We start from the raw sequence: 20,314 nt of genomic DNA, 5'->3' as shown, positions 1-20,314 counted from the left end.
TGAATATTCTCTTGTTTTTAGTAAATGTTTCAATAAAGAAAAAAACGACTACAATTCCCTAATTGCATTGCGACGGACCCCGGAAGTGTGTGGCACTAGTCAGCTGACAGCACAGCAGTGTTTATATGTGTATGTAGCAGTTTTACGTCTTTTTAGTGTCAAAAAAAAACCTTTTCATTTAGTCACTGACCGTCAGTTAGTGACAGACATGTTACGACCCAAAGCTTTGACGCAGGTTCTCAGTCAGGCCAACACTAATGGAGTCCAGAGCACTCTGTGAGTACAGCTAACGGTGTGCTAGCAGCATGCTAACACGCTACAGTGGGATCATTAAACTATGATTTATTTGGTTATTTTGAGTTTTTAAACTGTCTAATGTCACATCGGTTGTGTTTGAGTTTATTTCGGACACGTCACGATATTAAAATATAAGAGAATTAGTGAAGAAAAACGATCATTTCTCGCCCGAGCCATTTTTAAAATTTATTAAGATGTCAATGTTTTAACAACTTTTCTTGTTCTTTAGAAACAAACCACGTTTATCAAACATAGATGATTTTTTTTAACATTACTTTTGATCAAATTACAGCAATATTTGTGATATTTACTTTTCTCGTGTCATTGTTAAATCTAAATGTTACATTTGAATCTAAATGTTAAGTATTAAATCTAAATCGAAACATTACATCTAAATGTAAAATCTCACTCAGGACAAACTGGCAGCCAACATGAGTGCGCGGTGAGGAAACAAACAGTAAAATGCAATCACTCTGTCTGAAAAAAACGCCTATAGTGCTCAATAAGCGTTTATTTTGGTAACTCTGCTAGATTTGCATATTAGCTAAATATTTAGTTTCACCTAACATTTAGATTTCACATTTAAAATTTAGATTTAGATTTGAATTTAAATGTAAGATTTCACATTTACATTTAGATTAATGTTTACCATTTAGATTATAAAATTTAGATTTCATATTTACATTTAACATTTAGATTTAAGATTTACATTTATCATTTAGATTTGATATTTAGATTTATATTAATATCACAAATTTTGCTATAAATCTGGCCAAAAGTAACAAAAAAAATGCACATATGTTTTTAAAATGTGGTTTGTTTCTAAATGTTAATAAAAAAAAGTTGCTGTTTATTTTAGCATGTGCTCCATAATAACATGTCTGTTCTCGTTCCCTCCTCTTTGGTCCAGTCTGTTGAACAATGAAGGCTCCCTATTGGCCTACTCAGGCTACGGAGACACAGACGCTAGAGTCACGGCCGCCATCGCCAGTAACATCTGGGCAGCGTACGATAAGAACGGCCACCAGGCCTTCAACGAGGACCAGCTGAAGTTCATCCTCATGGACTGTATGGTAGGGATGTGAATCTTTGGGGGTCTCACGGTCCGATTCCGATTCTTAGGGTCACAATTCCTTTCAAAATTGATTCAATGCATAGTGTGTTAAGGCAAATTATGGCACCAAAACAATACAGTTTGTGACCACAAGAATAAGTTAAGGCATACAAAATAAAGCTTCTGTTAATAAATAAATGAGCATAAATAAAAGCTTTTCCTCTCTCATAAGATGCTCTTTGAAAATACACAATGATGATGATGAAACTGGTGTTTTCTTTGATATTTCAAAAATAAAATTATACAAATAACACTGCAAACTTTAACTGCTATTTTATGTGATTTCTCAACAAATCACATAACATGGGTGGACACATGTTGGGCTTGGTGTGTCCATCAGGAACATCTAGGTTCTTTAGCAGAAAAAGAAGCTGATCTGGACTGAGATTGCTTTGCTGTGCTGTCTCTGGCACAGCTCAGCATCCTTCCTGACCGAAGGATGCTGAGGCGGTCATCCTTGGTTTATTTTATGGTTGATAATATGGTTCACATGGTTGAAATGGTTTATAATATAGTTTAAATGGTTTATTATATGGTTTATGGTGAGGTAACCATCCATTCCTCTTTCTCCTCATGGTATCAGGAAGGCAGAGTCGCCATTACACGTGTCGCTAACCTGCTGCTGTGTATGTACGCTAAGGAGACGGTGGGGTTTGGGATGCTCAAAGCTAAGGTGAGAACTACACCTCAACTAATGCATGGTCATTAAATTCCTGGAAAAGTTATGGAATTTGAAAAACTGTTTTCCGTCTTAAAGTCATGGAATATTTTAACTGTTTTGGAAACATAGCCGATTTTTTTTTAATGTTTAAAATTTGTTAAACCCCAAAGATGTTATGCGTTATCTTTCTGGTATACGCTAAAAACCAAGAAATGCATACGCAAATAAAGATATTAGCGTTTCATTGTGAAAAAAGTGTGGGAACCCTGTTTATATATATATATATATATATATATATATGGTAGTGTGATATAAAACGTCTAGCGTACGATATAACCCTCTATGGTTTTTATATCTAATTTAATGTGTGTGTGTGTCTGTAGCTGAAATATGATGAAGCTAGCAGGCTAATCTGCTACTTAGCAGTAGCATGTTTACGTCATCGTAAGAGGAGCAACTTTTTTCACCCACATACGTGTTGAATTTACTTGAAAAAATAAATAAATCAGTTTTTTTTTCTTCAGTTTTTTCCTGAGTAATGTTTTTCGTGGAGAAACATCACTATATCCCACAGATCTAAAGGGGCCGTCCTTCTGAACAGAAAAAAAACCAAAGAAAAAAATTTGCAAAAATTATTCAAAAAAACGGATTTCTTTTTTTTTTTTTTTTTTTCCAGTGAATGTATTACGCTTCCGTACCTGGAGCAACTGGAATCATCAATTAGTCTGTTTACAAAATGTCACGACAGCCAATGTGACTCTTTTTTAGTTTATTTTTATATATAGTCATTATACATTTTCCATTAATTTCAAGTAATTTTAGGGAATAAATACTATATCAGGATATAAATCATGATATTAAATGTTTTCCATAGCACGAGCTTATTCAGTTAATAAATCACCACTTTGTTGGTATTTCATTGTTTTTTAAATCAAACACATGCAGCCACAGACGCTTTTACATTGAAAATAAAAACAAACACTAAGTTTCTAAAGACTTTTCTCACACAAATCATTAACAAGGTGTTATTATTCAACTTAAAAACACTTAAAAGTATTTAGACTTTGGTAGTAAAAAAAGTACTATTTCATTAATATTGTGCACAAATGTTTGTGTTATGGATAATTAGATTACACAGAGTGTGAGAAACATGTGAAACTTCTACATTCAGAGATTGTGTGTGTGTGTGTGTGTGTGTGTGTGTGTGTGTGTGTGTGTGTGTGTGTGTGTGTGTGTGCGTGTGCGTGTGCGTGTGTACAGGCTGAAGCGTTGGTGCAGTATCTGGAGGAACCTTTGACTCAAGTTGCTGCTTCGTAGAGAAAAAGAAGAGTCATGTGATCAGACATCGCATTGGTGTGTGTGTGTGCGCGTTTACGCGTGTGTGTGTGCGTGTGTGTGGAGATGCAGATGATTTGTCATCTCTGTATTGGATTAAAGTTTTTTTTGAGATTGAAAATGATTGATTCATCTGTAAATCGTTGTGTTGTACAAATAAATAATTCATATTATTAATAAAACAACTGTGCGACTTATTGTGTCATTTGACTACTTATTGTCTATACTTTTACACTTGTATATTGTAATATTTATATACAGTTACATTTAATATATCATAGTATAAAAAACCAAAATCAATAATAATAAATGGATAAATAATCATGTTTAAAGCAACTTTTTTCAGCCCATAACCCCCAAAATAAAGGTCCCAGAGAGCAGGGACCCTCCAAAATAAAGGTTCCATAGAGCAGGGACCCCCACTGTAGCTGAAGGTGGTTGAACACAGACATGAACATTGAAGAACAGTCATGTGGAGACAGGACCATCTATAAGGGGGAATAAAGGGGAGAGATTTTTGGGGTCCATCCATAAAGTCAATAAAATGATGGTCTATTGTTCTATGAATCTGTGATAACCACATTTATTTATTCATCTGAATAATATCCACTGTTATCCAGGAACGTTAATTATTATTATTATAGTCATCTTAAAGATGGAAATCCTGGTTTTAATCACCAATAAAATGCTGGAATAGAAGGTGAAATGGGATTTTAAAAACCATACAAATTGGTTAAAAGTCGCAAATGATGGGAAATGAAATTTAAAGGAAAATTAGTTTAATTAAAAATCATTAGGCTAAATAGGTGAAAAGGGTTTATAAGTGCTGGACATGTCTGGAAAGTAGAAAAAATGTGCAGAAAAGACATTAAAATGTGATAGGTTAAAATATGGTGAGTTTGGTGTAGTTACAGAAAAAAGGTAAAAATAAGCAAAAATGGGCTGAAATTGTTAAAAAAAAAAACAAAATTTTGAAAAAATCGTTGTTTCTTGAAGGTATCTGGCAACCTTTTTCCCAGTGTCCCGACCCCAAGGTTGAGAAACCCTGAAATAGAGGTTGTTTTTCATCATCTTTCTTATTCCTCGTTGTGCTCCTATGTAGTTTTGCTGCCCCCTGGTGGCGAAGAGAGAAACTACTGAAGAGATTAAAAAGTGACGCTTAAACTTTTATTAGCCACAAGAGGGCAGCACACACCTGTTCTCTCTGAACTACTACTTATTTTGTATTTAGGCCTTATTATGTATAGTACATTTGTGTCTTTATTATTAAATAAAAAAATAAAACATTTCAATCAAAAAAACATTTTCAATCCAAGTAAAAAAAAGTTTCAAATGCTATTATTTTTGCATCAAATCGTTCTTAATTGATGATTTTTTTTTATTCAAGTAAACTTTTTCAATTGAATAATATATATATTTTTTTTTTATTGAACTAATTTTTCTTTTGATTGAAAAGTGTATTTTTGATTGTATAATAAAGACAAATTTACCTCCGTACGTGACATCCAACAGTGGCTAAAAACAGGCAGAAAAAGTAGTAAAAAGGGTTCAAAGTGTCAATATTATAACAATTAGTTTAAACTGACAAATAATGGCCATGACAAATGGTGAATGTGGTTAATTTAAAAAAAAAAAAAAAAAAAGAAATATGATGAAAAATGACAATAATAGGTCAACATATGAGACATTAGGTGTAAAAGTGGTAGAAATGGTTTATAAGTGATGAACATGTCTGGAAAGTGGAAAAAATGTGTCGAAAAGACATTAAAATGTGATGTAGAAGTGTCAGAAATGGAGCAAAAATATGGCAAGAAAAAGTGATGAAAATAGGTTAAAATATGTTTGGTGCAGTTGCAGAAAAAAAGTAAAAAAATAAGCAAAAATGGGCTAAAATTGTTAAAAAAAAAAAAAAAAAAAACATTCCAGCCCTCCTCCTTCATCAAAAGCTCCTCCTCCTCCATCAGAAGCTCCTCCTTCTCTTTATTTGATCCGCCTTATTTTCCTCAGACTTTCTACCTGAACATGTCAGTAGTCAGTAATGTGTCAGTAGTTAGTCTGTGATTCACTCTGTGATTATCTGTGATTATTATCGTGCACACGGACACGCATCGGCCGGCAAAGGTAAGTGTGTGTGTGTGTGTGTGTGTGTGTGTGTGTGTGTGTGTGTGTGTGTGTGTGTGTGTGTGTGTGTGTGTGTGTGTGTGTGTGAGACCTACGGACCGTTTAACTTTATCTTCAACTTCATGCAATGACTTTAATTACTTTTTACCGGAGACAAAAACGGAAAGTTTAGTGGAAACAAAGCTGCATTAAGTGAATATTAAAAAAGAAGAAAAAAAGGCAGATATAAACTCTGCAAAATTAGAAACAATCTTTAAAAGTAAAAAAAAAAAAAAAAAAACAGATTTATTAACAACGTCTTGTTGTTAAAGCATTTTTAGGAAAGTAAAGTGTTGGTCAGATGTGTGTGTGTGTGTGTGTGTGTGTGTGTGTGTGTGTGTGTGTGTGTGTGTGTGCGTGCGTGCGCGTGTGTGTGTGTCAGAGATGTGTCATTATTTACACATCTCTGACACATACTGTAAATAATGACCGCTTTGTATCGTTTTTTGTTGTGAGTTTTTGGAATCTATTTTTGTTTTACTTTTGTACGTTTTTCTGTAATTTCTGTATATTTTTGTTGTGTGTTTTTGAAAGTTTGTACATAATTGTTGTCATTTTGTGTGTTTCAGTTGTGTTTTGTTCTCATTTTGTTTTTTTTAAATATTTTTCTTATCGTTAGTGTCTATGTTTGTTGTCGTTTTGTGTGTTTTTCAGAGTTAAAGTGTAAATAATTGTTGTGATTTTGTGTAGTTTTGTGCGTTTCTGTCGTTATTTTGTTCATATTTGTTGTTGTTTAGTAGTTTTTCAAATAGTTTTCTTCTAGTTTTGTGTATTTTTGTTGTACTTTTCAAATCATTCTCTTGTTATCTTGTGTATATTATTCAGTGTGGTGTATTTTTTAGGTGAATCCAGTGGTTTTGTCACTTCATTCTCATAGTGTGTGAAGGTCAGTCAGGTCCTGCAGAGTTTGCATGTTCTCCCTGTGTTCTTCATGTACCTGCAGCCTTTGTGAAGTGATGATGTGTAGTTTGGTAAACGTTCTGACAGCTGGAGATCTGCTCCACTGTCTCCACTGATGCTCGTTATCTGATCTGTTGTGATTGGACACGACGTTCAGAGGAACATCAGGATGCGTTTCATCCCTCGTGTCTGGTCTTCTTTAAAAGTCATTAGAAACACCACAGAGAGAAAGTCTGCACAGCGTCTGTAGAGCATCAGGAACTGACCACATACAGCACATGGGCAACTGACGGCCCCCAAAGTGAACTTACAAAATGACAGAAAAATACACAAAATAAAAGCAAAATTTAAAAAAATTACAACATTGCAGGAAAATTCAGTAAGAGACAAGAGAAAAACATGGAAAATGCTCCCAAAACACACAAAACTACTACAAAAATGAACAAAACGACAGTAATACACAAAATTACAGAACAATATACAACATTTTAAGAAAATGACAACAAAAGTACACAAAAAGACTGAAAAATGACTCAGCAAACCCACAGTACTAACAAGCAAAACAACAACAGAAATACACAAAAAAGTAAAATAATTGTTGTCGTTTTGTGCGTTTCTGTCATTATTTTGTTCATATTTGTTCTTGTTTTGTGTTTTTCAATTAATTTTCTTTTACTTTTGTTGTACTTTTTTGTGGTTTTTTTTGAGTAATCTTTTTCATGTTTGTTCTTGTTTTGTGTTTTTCCAAATCATTTTCTTGTCATGTTGTGTAGTTTTGTTGTATTTTGTGTGCTTCAGTTGTTAATTTGTTTGTATTTGTTTTTCATATAATTTTGTTATTGTTGTCATTTTGTGTATCTTGTGCGGTTTGACGTAATTTTGTTGGTTAGTGTTGTTTTTGGGGGTCATTTTGTGTGTGCGTTCTTTCTCGTTTTGTGTTTTTCAAATCATTCGCTTGTCATTTTGTTTCAGTCAGGTGATTGTGGCAGTTTCCATCCTCAGAATCACTATAATAACCTCTCTGTCTGCTGCAGCTTTGGCTCATCTGTTGAGTTCCGTTGAAAGCGTGGTGTGGTGTGTTTGGTACTTTCATCATAAAGTCAGTGTAAACCTGATCTCCATCAGTAACAGTCTGAATCTGCTCCTAACGAACACGTTATAATCTTCTTATATAAGCCGCTGAGGACCATGTGCTCTGCAGACGGGCTAATAATGTGGAGCAGATTGGACTGAGGCTGTAGCTCTGGATCCTGCTCGGTTTCATTGGGCTCGGCTCAAATAACCAACATAAGAAAAAAGTAAAAAGAAAAGCAGAGGTCGGTGGGTTTGGGCTGGAAAAAGGGGGAGGGGGACGGGGGTGCATGGAGTAACCACAGAGAACTGCTAGTTCTGCTAATGCTGCTGCTGTGGTTTGGTCTGTTTGTGTCCATGTGGACGACGGGAGAAGTTTAACTCACTGAACTCACGCCTTTACGTCTCTTATTACGACTAATGAATTACTTTGATCTCCTGACATGTTTCGACTTTTAACAACTGCCAGTCTTCACTTTGCTTTGATCATCAAAGCAAGATCAAAGTAAAATTACCTTAAAACAAACTCTGTTTAACTACGGCCTGGTCCGCGGAACGTCTCCGCGCCGAATAGTACATAGCATGTTCCCGAGAATTCAGTCAAATGACTCGGTTCCAACGAGGCTCTAGACATCCGCTGATAGAATATCCATGTCAAATTACAGCCCGATTCAACAAGCATTAATGGAGTGCTGGGCCCCAGAACACATACAGAGTAATGGGCCCCGAGGCCCCAAATCAAAAATTGGGCTCTTAGCGTCAATGCGTACACATCCATAGATTATAGCTACCAAATTTCAGCCTGATTCGTTAACAAATAACAGAGTGGTGATTTTAACTAATGTACACAACAACAACAAGAACAAAGTGAGGGGTGTTAGGAGTCCGGTAGCCCGGGATAAAAATGAAACCATAACATATTGATTTAAAAAATAAGACAAAATGAACTTGCTGGAATTATTACGCGTAAGTCAAGGACACATCAAAGCAAGTTTTGGCCAATTTAGTGTCATTTTGTTGTCGTTTCATGTATTTTCTGTAGTAGTTTTATTTTGGTCATATTTGTTCTTTTTTGTATTTTTAAAATCATTTTCTGTATCTTGGGCAATTTGTTGTATTTTTGTGATTATTTTGTTTGTTTTTTTGGATTCATTTGTGTAGCTTAGCTGTATTTTGTGATTTCAGAGTCATTTTGTGTAGATTTGTTCTCATTTTTTCTTTTTTTTCTTTAATGATTTTCTAATCGTTAGTGTCTATTTATGTATTTTGGTTGTTTAGTGTGTTTTTGAAGTTGTTTTGTGTAAAATATTCAATGTGGTGTATTTTGTTGTTGTTTTCTGTAATTTATTTAGAGTCGTATGTAGTGAAACACTTTGATCTCCTGACGTGTTTCGACTGTCAACTGCCAGTCTTCTTCAGAGGTGCCTGCGGATCGCTTTGATCGTCAAAAGCGCGATCAAAGCAAATTTTCTGAAAAACAGTTGTGTGAATAAATGAAACGTAACATATTATTCAAAAAGAAAACAAACTGAATTTGTTGGTATTATTTGCGTGTTTAGTGTTTGTTTGCTTTGCATCAGATGAGAAACGATGAGTTTTGTGTGAAAACAAACGTTACATAAGCTTTAAATGTGTTTTAAACTGTGATCCACTGAAGCAGCTTTACCAAACTCACTGTCGTCCATCTTGTATTGTTTCTTTCCCCCGCGTGGAGCCTGTTTTCCATTCGGCCACAGGAGGAAAGATGATGGATCATCACTATTTGTCACAGAGGGAGCTTCAGTTAAAAACAAGCGGTGCAGGGAATGTGGCGAGTGCTCGGAAGTTAGGGTTGACACTAGGCTTGGATGGACATCCAACATGTTTCCTTTCTGCTTCCTATCGAAGGAATGACATGAGACCCTCTGATAAATGCACTTTACAAACTGTTTGGTTTTAGCCTTAACACACAAAATGACAGAATAATGAAATACACAAATGTACTCCAAAAACACACAAGACAACTACAAATACACAGAACGTAACTGAAAAATAAACAGAATGACTCCAAAACACAATAAATTATAGAAAAATATACGTAATGAGTCCAAGAACACGCAAGACGACTGAATATAGAGAAAAATAACTGAAACTATACAAAAATACGCAAGAAAAAAACTCCAGAAATCACAAAATAACTCGAAACACATTAGACAACAACAAAAATACACAAAATTACGTAAGAAAAAGACAAATACACAAAAAGGACTCCAGAAATCAACAAATGACCACAAAAAACACAACAAAAAATACTGATTTCAAAAACACACAAAATGGCAACAAAAATACATAAAGTGACTCCTCACAAAACAAAATAAATAAAACTATACAAAATTACACAAAAAAAAACTCCAGAAATTACAAAATGACTAAAATACACATTAGACAACAACAAAAATACACAAAAGGATTCCCGAAATACACAAAACGGAGCTGATTTACACCAAAATGCATATCTTCTGTTTGTAAAAATGTGAGAGATGATATAAAATATAAGCTGCAGACAGATTGTCACTTTAGTTGATTTAAAAGTTATAAAAACAGCTTCACTTTAAAGAAACCATCAATAAACTGTAGCGTTATACTAAAAAGTATCAGAATTAGAGCCTCTTAGTTTCCTTTTCAGTTTACCAGTTAAACGTCCACCAATAAGCGCCGATTGTAAAGTTGCGCATGCTAAAATAAATGCTAATGATAAATTACAGCAACTTTTACCAACATTTAGCCACAAATCACGTTTAAAAAACTTTTGACCAGATTTATGACAATATTTGTGATATTTTTTTCTCGTAAAACAATAATATCTATGTTAAATCTAAATGTTAAATTTAAATAAAAATGTTAAATAATAAATCTAAATGTTAAATCTAAATCTAAATGTTGAATCTAACTGTAAAATATTAAATCCAAATCTAAGTGTTAAATCTAAATGTTAAATATTAAATCTAAGTGTTAAATGTTGAATCTAAATCTAAATGTTAAAACGAAATGTTAAATGTTGAATCTAAGTCTAAATGTCAAATCTAAATGTTAAATATTAAATCTAAGTGTTAAATCTAAATATTGAATCTAAATCTAAATCTTTATGTTAAATCTAAATATTGAATCTAAATCTAAATCTTTAACTCTAAATGTGAATTATTAAATCTAAATGTTAAATCTAAACCTAAATTTTAAATCTAAATATGAAAGATTAAATCTAAATATTAAATCTACATGTTAAATCTAAATCTAAATGTTAAATCTAAATTTTGAATGTTGAATTTAAATGTTAAATTGAAATGTTAGAATTAAATCTAAGTGTTAAATATATGTCTAAATGTTAAATCTAAATGTCAAATGTTGAATCTAAATCTAAATGTTAAATCTAAATGTGAAATAATAAATCAAACTGTTGAATCTAAATCTAAATGTTAAATGGTAAATCTAAATTTAAATGTTAATTCTAAATGTCAAATGTTGAATCTAAATCTAAATGTTAAATGGTAAACCTAAATCTAAATGTTAAATCTAAATATCAAATATTAAATCCAAATTTTAAATATTAAATCTAAATGTTAAATCTAAATCTAAATGTTAAACATTAGATATTTTTTTCCTGTTTTGATGACTTTACTGGCTGTTAAACTTGTACCAAACATGCTGAATAGGGTTATTAGAGTCGACTACTGTCGGTAACTTGTTAAGTTTACATTTATATGTTTCAGATGGAATGTTTTCAGAATCTGGTTCAGCGTCAGTTAAAGTGCTACTGATGACCTGCTGCTTTCAGAGGAACACAAAGACAAAAATAGACAAGTTTCTCCTTCCAAACCGTTATTCCCAAACAAGGGGACATCCATCCATGCCATCCATCCCATCCATCCATCCCAGACCTCCCAGCATGTTGTTTTAGCCAGGATGTCCTGTGTTGGTACGGCTTGTATCTGCCTCACGTCTCCTCTCTGCCTGGTTTTCCTGTCGGCTCTGACATCCTTTCTGATAAATACACATTACAAACTGTTTGGATTTAGCCTTAACGCACAAAAACGACTCCAAAAAACACACAAAATGGCAGAAAAATACATCAAACAACTGCAGAAATATACAAATTTACTCCAAAAACACACAAGACAACTACAAATACACAGAAAATAACTTAAAAATAGAATTATCAACAAAAAGAAAAAAAGAATGACTCCAAAACACAACAAATTATAGAAAAATATACAAAAAGACCCCAAGAACACATAAGATTACTATAAATATAGAGAAAAATAACTCAAACTATACAAATTGACATCAAAATTACACACAAGGATTCCAGAAACACACAAAACAACAACAAAAATACAAGAAAAAGACAGAATTAGAGACAAATGCACAAAATTTACTTCAGAAATCAACAAATAACCAGAAAAGCACGAGACAACAGAAATACTGATTTTGAAAACAAAATGACAACAAAAATAAACGAAACAATTTCAAAAACACACAAATTACAGCAAAACACACAAACTGATTCCTCAAAAAAAATCACACACAGGAAAAAGACAAAAATAGTGAGAAAAATACACAATGACTCCAAGAACACATAAAATACACCAGAAACATGGCAGAAACTCACAAATACACTTAAAAACACACACACAATAATGACAAAGATAAACAGGAAACACCTGAAAAATATACAATATGACTCTTAGAACACAGAAGACGACTATAAATATAGAAAAAGAACTGAAAATATACAAAATGACACCATAACTGGTGAAAAAAGACTCCAGAAATCACAAAACAACTCAAAAAACACATGAGACGACAGCAAATATATACAAAATGCTTCCAGAAACACACAATATGACTATAAAAATACAAAAAATGACTCAAGAAAAATTCACAAAAATCACAATGAGACAATAAAAACACAATGACTCCTAAAACACATTGGTCATTATTCTAATGCTGACATGAATGTTGTAGTTTTGTGGCCCTCGCTGATAAAAGTTGTTCCCGTTAAATAGAGGTATTGTAATGTGGGTCATTGTGTGTGGAGCTGCTTTTTCACAATGAAAGTGTGCTCTGTGAGTGTGAGGCAGAGTTTCTGGGGTTCTCTGAGGGTCTCTGAGGGTTCACCTCCAGGCTAGCACACGTGGCTCTGGCTTTGTGGACTCAGGAAAATAGCTTCAACTTCCAGATGTTTAGCAGAATGAGGCCCATCTGGACAAAGATGCAGCTTTTGGGACTATTTGTAAAAAGGAAAAAAAAGCTCTGAAAAGATGAATTTAATGAGTTGCACATTTCCACATCGTCTTCCAAAGGCAGCGGAGCAGAGCTCCAGTAAATCTGTGAGGGTTGAACTTAGACTTCCTGGACATGGAGATGAAGTGAGGATCAGATAAGAGATGCTAATGCTAACGTGTGTTGGTTCCAAACAAGGACGTAAACGTCTACTCATGGCACACATTTGGCCTTTCTGCTCCACTATATAACTCTGTGTTTTTATGTGTATATATATCTATGTTTTCATGTATATTTATCTATGTTTTTATGTGTATATATCTATGTTTTTATGTGTATATATCTATGTTTTTATGCATATATATCTATGTTTTTATGTGTAAATATCTATGTTTTTATGCATATATATCTATGTTTTTATGTGCATATATATCTATGTTTTTATGCATATATATCTATGTTTTTATGTATATATATCTATGTTTTTATGTGCATATATCTATGTTTTTATGTGTAAATATCTATGTTTTTATGCATATATATCTATGTTTTTATGTGCATATATATCTATGTTTTTATGTGTATATATCTATGTTTTTATGTGTATATATCTATGTTTTTATGTGTAAATATCTATGTTTTTATGCATATATATCTATGTTTTTATGTGCATATATATCTATGTTTTTATGTGTATATATCTATGTTTTTATGTGTAAATATCTATGTTTTTATGCATATATATTTATGTTTTTATGTGCATATATCTATGTTTTTATGTGCATATATATCTATGTTTTTATGTGTATATAGCTATGTTTTTATGTGTAAATATCTATGTTTTTATGCATATATATCTATGTTTTTATGTGTATATATCTATGTTTTTATGTGTAAATATCTATGTTTTTATGCATATATATTTATGTTTTTATGTGCATATATCTATGTTTTTATTAGGCTGAGCTAACGACTCTAAACACCCTCTCTTTGTTCTTCTTCTTGTTGTTGTCTACATTAGTTAAAATCACCACTTCTCTGTTATTCGTGAACAGATCAGGCTGATATTTGGTGACTATAGATATATAGATGTGTACGCATCAACGCTCGGACCCCGATTTTCGATTTGGAGCCCCAAAAGACAAAAAAAACTCAATTTCTCATTTATTTGCATGTCAAATATTACTATGGTTGGTGGTACCGATCATTGGCACATAACAATATATAAATGGGGCTCATTACCCCGTACGTGTCACCGGGGCACCAGGGCCCCCCGGGGACCCCAATTTTCAAATGACTACTCCTCCATTAGTTCTTGTCAGAAAGGTGTGGTGTCTGATCCGAGCATTTTTTGGTTATATATTAACCATTGAATAGCAATGGCAGCCATCTTGAAAAATGGCCGCCATATTGAATTTTTGAGTGGCCAACGCCTTTTTTAGAGATTATCTGTACCAAACGTCATGATTTTATACCAAAGTGAACAATTCTCTTGAAATATGTCATTAATCTGGTGCACTAATAGAAAAAGGGGACGAGAACAAAAAAGGTTGAGAACCACTGATGTAAAGCATGTCTGTCAATGAAGAAAAGATCCATCACACTTATTAATATTAATATTTGGTAGTTTAAATAGAATAGAAAACAACAACAGGACAGAACATCCAATGGACACACACCGTAATGGTTTCCAGCTCGTAGAAACATTAGACGTGTGTTTAATGTCAAACAGATGTTGTTACTGTAAACGTCTCCATCCCTGCTGTGATACACAACGTCCTCATAAAGGACGACACACACACACACACACACACACACACACACACACACACACACACACACACACACACACACACACACACACACACACACACACACACACACACACACACACACACACAGCAGAGCAGCAGTAAGTAGTTTAACAAGTGTCAATATTTAACAGCTTTATTTGACCAGATTTAAATTAAGAAAATATCATTAGATTAAAGGACAACTGTGTGATGTCATATCAGGGTCATTCCATCTCATTTCAACAAATATCCAACCCACTAATTGTTCTGTGATTATTCAATATCCACACTGTAAATGATCAATATTTTTTGAGATATGGACAATGTTGTGAAGGATTTTTCTTCAATTTCCATCTTCCGATATCTCAGTATCTCCAGCACATAGGAGATCTTTTTCTATATTCTGAGAGAGTAGGTGGAGCTTATTACTGTACCATATCTACCTTTCTATGTGATGGAGTTCCTGACATATTGGAAGATGAACATGGAAGAACAATAAGGACACGCCCCCCCACTAAATTATCTCAAAAAATATTCACCAGATCAAACTAAACATTTACATTTTCTGAGTTTTTTTAGACTGAAGTGCGTGGGATGTCCTGGAAATCTGTTGGAATGACTCGAATGTTTGATTTTTATCATAAAGCCGTTCACCCAGGATGAGTTTACATTCCTCTCGCAATGCATCATGGGACAGTTAAGTTTGACTAGCGTCCACCATGCATACTTAAAAAATGTGTGTGTATGAATCAATCTTATTAAAGAATGTTTGGATCAGAGAGGTTGTAAACAAAGTCCAAATGAAGCAGTTTATGTTCATTTAACCCTCGTCATTCTTCATTCTGACTTTTCATATTTGTCCTTTTTAAGGTCAGGAAGTTGTGGGAAAACCAACGTTAAAGAAGCAGAGAAAAAAAACACATCCAGTGACTGATTTTCCCAGGATATAATCACACACACACACACACACACACACACACACACACACACACACACACACACACACACACACACACACACACACACACACACACACACACACACACACACACACACACACACACACACACTCACACACAGGTTAAGAGCTGTGAGACGTTACACAAACACAACTACCACTAACACAAACTGGACGTTACCCAGATTATTTAAAGATAAGATAAATAATCACAAATCACTTCTCAATTGCTGCTGAATTTTGAAAATTGTCGACGTGACGCCGTAGCATGATTTAAGCTTTAATGCTAATGATTCTGGTAGAGGAAGATCCATAGAATCACAATCTGGAACATGCTAAGGTGGAATCATTGAGGGCTTTGAGAAATTCAAGATGGCGTCTAAGATGGCCGCCCAAAACTACCTACACTTTTAATTGGTCCTAATTTAGTCAGTTCTTTACCGATTTTGTTGTGCAATATATCAAAATAGGGTTCTCAAGGTGAAGGGATTTATTTATTACAATAAAAAACAAATTCTATGATGGGATTGGTTGACTTCCTGGTTGGTAATTGTGTTGTTTGTTTGTATACATTTTGGATTTATTTTGGCAGGTCCAAAATGCAGCTTGATATTTTTAAGCAAATTTAAAGAAGACGAGAGTAAAGTTATTTATGATGTTCTACATGATATATCATACAAAAATGAATTCCTTGACCCTGAAAACCCTATATTTGATTAATGCTACACAACAAAATAAAGTTAGAATTGACCAAATTAGGAGCAATTATAGGTTTGGATGTATATGTCGGCCATCTTTAATTTCTCAAAACCCTCAATGATGCTGACTTAGCATCAATAAGATTCTGATTCTGTGGAACCACTGGGGGTTTGTCTGAGGTTCACACCGTGGCTGCCGGACCATTATTTACGTGTCGTCCACTTCCTTGGAGGTTCTTATGTTTTCCTAAAAAAACATCTTTCACACTGAGAAACAGGAAGAGGAGGGTGTGTGTGTGTGTGTGTGTGTGTGTGTGTGTGTGTGTGTGTGTGTGTGTGTGTGTGTGTGTGTGTGTGTGTGTGCTGCCTCATGCTCAAACAATGAACTAAAGCAGATCAATCACGTCCTGTGCTGAGTCATCGAATGGTTAAAATAGTTACTGCGTGACCCACAATGAGTCGGGATGTTTTTTCTTTTTTTGGTCACGAGTCTTTTTTGGCTTAGTTTTATAAACATCTTCTACAAATAGATTTTTTTTACATTTTAAGATTTGATTTGATTTACTCATCACTGTCTTTATTTTTGTATAAATCTGTCTCGTTTCTTCACTGTTAAACCTAAACATTTACTTCATTAATGAAACAAACTATAGAAACGATCAGCTTTAAGAGCCAATCCTGTGTCTTTCCCCATCGCCATCAATTGCAATGATTCGTCTGTTTAAAAAAACGATCTGTCGGGCGGAAAATGTGGTCAGATAAACGAGTGTTGGAAAGGTAGTGATTTAGAGATATGTTGATTGTTTCTAGTAAAAGCTTTAAACAAATACACAAAATAACTCCAAAAACAGAAAAACGAATTCCAAAAACAACAAAAAATCCACAAAAATGCACAAAGTAAATTTCCACAAAATAAATTAAAAAAAACACAAAACAAAAGAAATACAAAACAATTCCAGAAAAACACACAAAATAATACAAAAATGCACAATAATGTTAAACAAAAAAGCAACTCCAAAAACAAACAATAAAAAATTAAGAAAAAATACCCAATTTGAATAAAAAAAAATTTCACAGAATAAATTAAATAAATATTACAAATTGAATTAGATACACAAAATTCCAGAAAAATACACAAAATAACTCCAAAAATACACAATGATGCTAAAAACAGAAAAAGTAACTCCAAAAACAAATAATAATAAGAATATTAATACACAAAATTCCAGAAAAACACACAATGACTCCAAAAACACAAACAAAATGGCCCAAAAACATGAGACAACAACAAAAATACACAAAATGACTCCTCAAAAAACACACTCAAGAAAAAAACTACACAAAATTAGAGACAAATTTTACAAAATGTCTCCATTATCACACAAAACAACAACAGAAATACACAATGACTCCAAAAACACACACAATTAAGAAAAATATACAAAATGACTAATGTTGTTTCCTGTGTTAATGCTCACATGAATGTTGGTCATGTGACCCTCGGATCAGGTGTTAACATGTTGCTGATGTCTAACATGTTTCCCAGCTGTAAGTGGAGGTCTGTAGTTTGAATCCCTCGTTGTGTTAAAGTGCCGTGGCCTCTTAATGCTCAGGCTTCTTTTTTCTGGAAGCTTTTTCCTGTGTTTTTTTCTTCACTTTGTGGAGAGTTGTGTGTTTTCTTTACGAGGACTGAGGCCAGCTCGGTGCCAGCGGGGCCCACAGAGCATTAGAGGACGTGTAATTATGGCGTTCTTTGGTCATGTCCCTCTGAAACCTCAGCTGCGGCCTCCATTTTGGGTTTTCCACCATTTCGCACAGCGAGGTTTGTGTAAAAGTGTGTTTGAAGAGGTCGATACGAGGTGTTTACTTTAGCGATACGGAGACGAGTGGCTGCAGTTTGATGACCACAGACGCACTGCCTGTGGTCAGCGGAGCCGCATGGTGACTGTGGTGGGCGGAGCTTTAACTCCAGCTCTACGGGCTCCACTGTCGTGTTATGCCTTCTATGATGTGATGGGCCTCCGATGTTCCGTAATCGCAGAAAATTTCCTGAAAAAAACAGAAATCATGGAAAAAAAATGTGGCCAGTTTTTCTTTCCCTTCTTTTTTTCTATTTACTTAAAATCTGACCCTAATATCACCAGACGTGGAGTTTGCATGAGTGGTCAAACATTTTACTAAAAAAACCTATTCTTAATATAATGTACATAATATGGAAATATTTTAAGTTCCATAAAACAGTATGTGTTACTAGTTTCATGTCACAGATGTTAGTTCTACCTCAGGTGTGTAGTTTACGTTTTCAGTGAAATGGTCCCAAACTTTTGAGACTTTAGGTTGGTTCTTCTTCTTCTAAAAGCAGAAAGCGTATGCCGGCCTGATTTTATCATGAATTTACAATATTAAATGATGCGTCAATGTAAAGTTTTTTTGTCAACCTTATCAATAATGTTACTAATCATTTTTGCATTATTGTGTATGTTACACACATTGTGGTCGGTGCGGATCTCAAGACTTGTCTATATATTTATTTCTACTTTTTCTTTTGCTCCCACTACGTCTATGAATATGATGTGAAAATTCCTCACATACATGTTCTGGGACAATATCACGCTCTTCCACGTCATTGTTCACCAGAAAACAGGTGATTGGATGTCCATAAAGTTTCCACCTATGATCTCATTTAGAATGTCTCGCTACGTGTTACGGTTGGACTGGTGATCGTGTTATTCTGTGATTTAAAATGATGCAGAGCTTCATCTGAAGTGTGTTGGTTCAGATTATTATGACTGCATTCAGAGACTAGCAGTGTGGCTAACCGACACTATATAATCTCACCTGATTTTAGCGTAACTCATGTTTATGTAATTCTGTGAAGGATATAAAATATTAAATTTATAGCCAGTAAAGTCATCTAAAGTGGAAAAAAATAAACCAGAAACAAAACAGAAAAGTGTAAAGGGAATTGGAATTGGGGAAATTTGCATATTAGCTAAATATTTAGTTTCACCCGTGACATTTAAATTTAGATTTAATATTTAGATTTAACATTTAACATTCACATTTGGATTTAGATTTAACATTTTGATTTAACATTTAACAGTTAGATTTAACATTTAGATTTTAATGTAACATTTAGATTTAATATTTAACATTTAGATTTAATATTTAACATTTGGATTTAACATTTAACATTTACATTTAGTTTTATATTTAACATTTTGAGTTAACAATTAACAGTTAAATTTAACATTTATATTTTAACGTAACATTTAATATTTAACATTTAGATTTAACATTCAGATTTAACATTTAGATTTAACATTTAGCGTTTAGCATTTTGATTTAACAGTTGACTTTTAGCATTTAGATTTAACATTTAGATTTAATATTGAACATTTAGCATTTAGCATTTTGATTTAACATTTAGATTTAATATTTAACATTCAGATTTATCGTTCAGATTTAAAATTTAACAATTTGATTTAACAGTTCACTTTTAGCATTTAGATTTAAAATTTAGATTTAATATTAAACAGTTAGATTTAACATTCAGATTTAATATTTAACATTTAGATTTAATATTTGACATTTAGATTTAATATTTGACATTTAGATTTAATATTTGACATTTAGATTTAATATTTGACATTTAGATTAAGATATAACAGTTAGATTTATATTTAAATGTAACATTTAGATTTAACATTGACATTACATTTTTACGAGAAAAGTGAATATCACAAATTTCACAAATGATGCCATAAATGTTGTCAAAAGTAACTTACATATGTATTTTTGTTGCCAAACGTTTATTGTTTATTTTATCATGCACATCTTCACAATCAGCGCCCCATACACAGGTATTTACATGTTTTGAAGGCTCACATATTCTTTTAAATTAAACCGTGGCTTATAATGTTTAGCAAACGCAGAGTTGTCCAATATAACACAAAGTCTCGTGAGAACACTGAGTGAGCTGTTTGACTTCAGACGCATAGAAAAAGACAATTATTTACAGTTCATACAGTATTAATAGACATTAGTTTACTGTCTGGGGGCCCCCAC

At 33.4% G+C, this 20,314-nt stretch overlaps 2 protein-coding genes across 2 annotated transcripts in view; both read left to right on the top strand.

Moving 5' to 3' along the window:
- Positions 1 to 61: 61 nt before the first annotated feature.
- Positions 62 to 3,604, top strand: lamtor2 (late endosomal/lysosomal adaptor, MAPK and MTOR activator 2). Its single transcript, XM_028470861.1, has 4 exons — positions 62 to 276; positions 1,208 to 1,370; positions 1,995 to 2,084; positions 3,333 to 3,604. Exons 1-4 carry the CDS (start codon positions 209 to 211, stop codon positions 3,387 to 3,389), a joined length of 378 nt encoding a protein of 125 aa, XP_028326662.1. The 5' UTR covers positions 62 to 208; the 3' UTR covers positions 3,390 to 3,604.
- Positions 3,605 to 5,403: 1,799 nt separating this feature from the next.
- The window catches only part of pear1 (platelet endothelial aggregation receptor 1), a 49,937-nt gene continuing 35,026 nt past the window's right edge, over positions 5,404 to 20,314 (top strand). The window contains exon 1 of the mRNA XM_028470420.1: positions 5,404 to 5,528. The gene's annotated coding sequence lies outside the window, so the exon portion shown is untranslated. The remainder of the gene's footprint in view (positions 5,529 to 20,314) is intronic.

The sequence above is a fragment of the Gouania willdenowi genome, chromosome 16 (assembly GCF_900634775.1).
Source record: "Gouania willdenowi chromosome 16, fGouWil2.1, whole genome shotgun sequence".
NCBI classification, from domain to species: Eukaryota; Metazoa; Chordata; class Actinopteri; order Blenniiformes; family Gobiesocidae; genus Gouania; species Gouania willdenowi.
The sequence above is the reverse complement of the archived record's forward strand: the minus strand, read 5'-3'. Positions and strand labels throughout refer to the sequence as shown.

What these genes read in the sequence shown, in the direction of transcription:
- lamtor2 (XM_028470861.1), top strand. Translation starts at nt 209, where the DNA reads ATGTTACGACCCAAAGCTTTGACGCAGGTTCTCAGTCAGGCCAACACT. An exon ending in AATGGAGTCCAGAGCACTCT is followed by an intron (nt 277 to 1,207) that starts GTGAGTACAGCT and finishes TCTTTGGTCCAG; the next exon opens with TCTGTTGAACAATGAAGGCT. An exon ending in TTGGGATGCTCAAAGCTAAG is followed by an intron (nt 2,085 to 3,332) that starts GTGAGAACTACA and finishes GCGTGTGTACAG; the next exon opens with GCTGAAGCGTTGGTGCAGTA.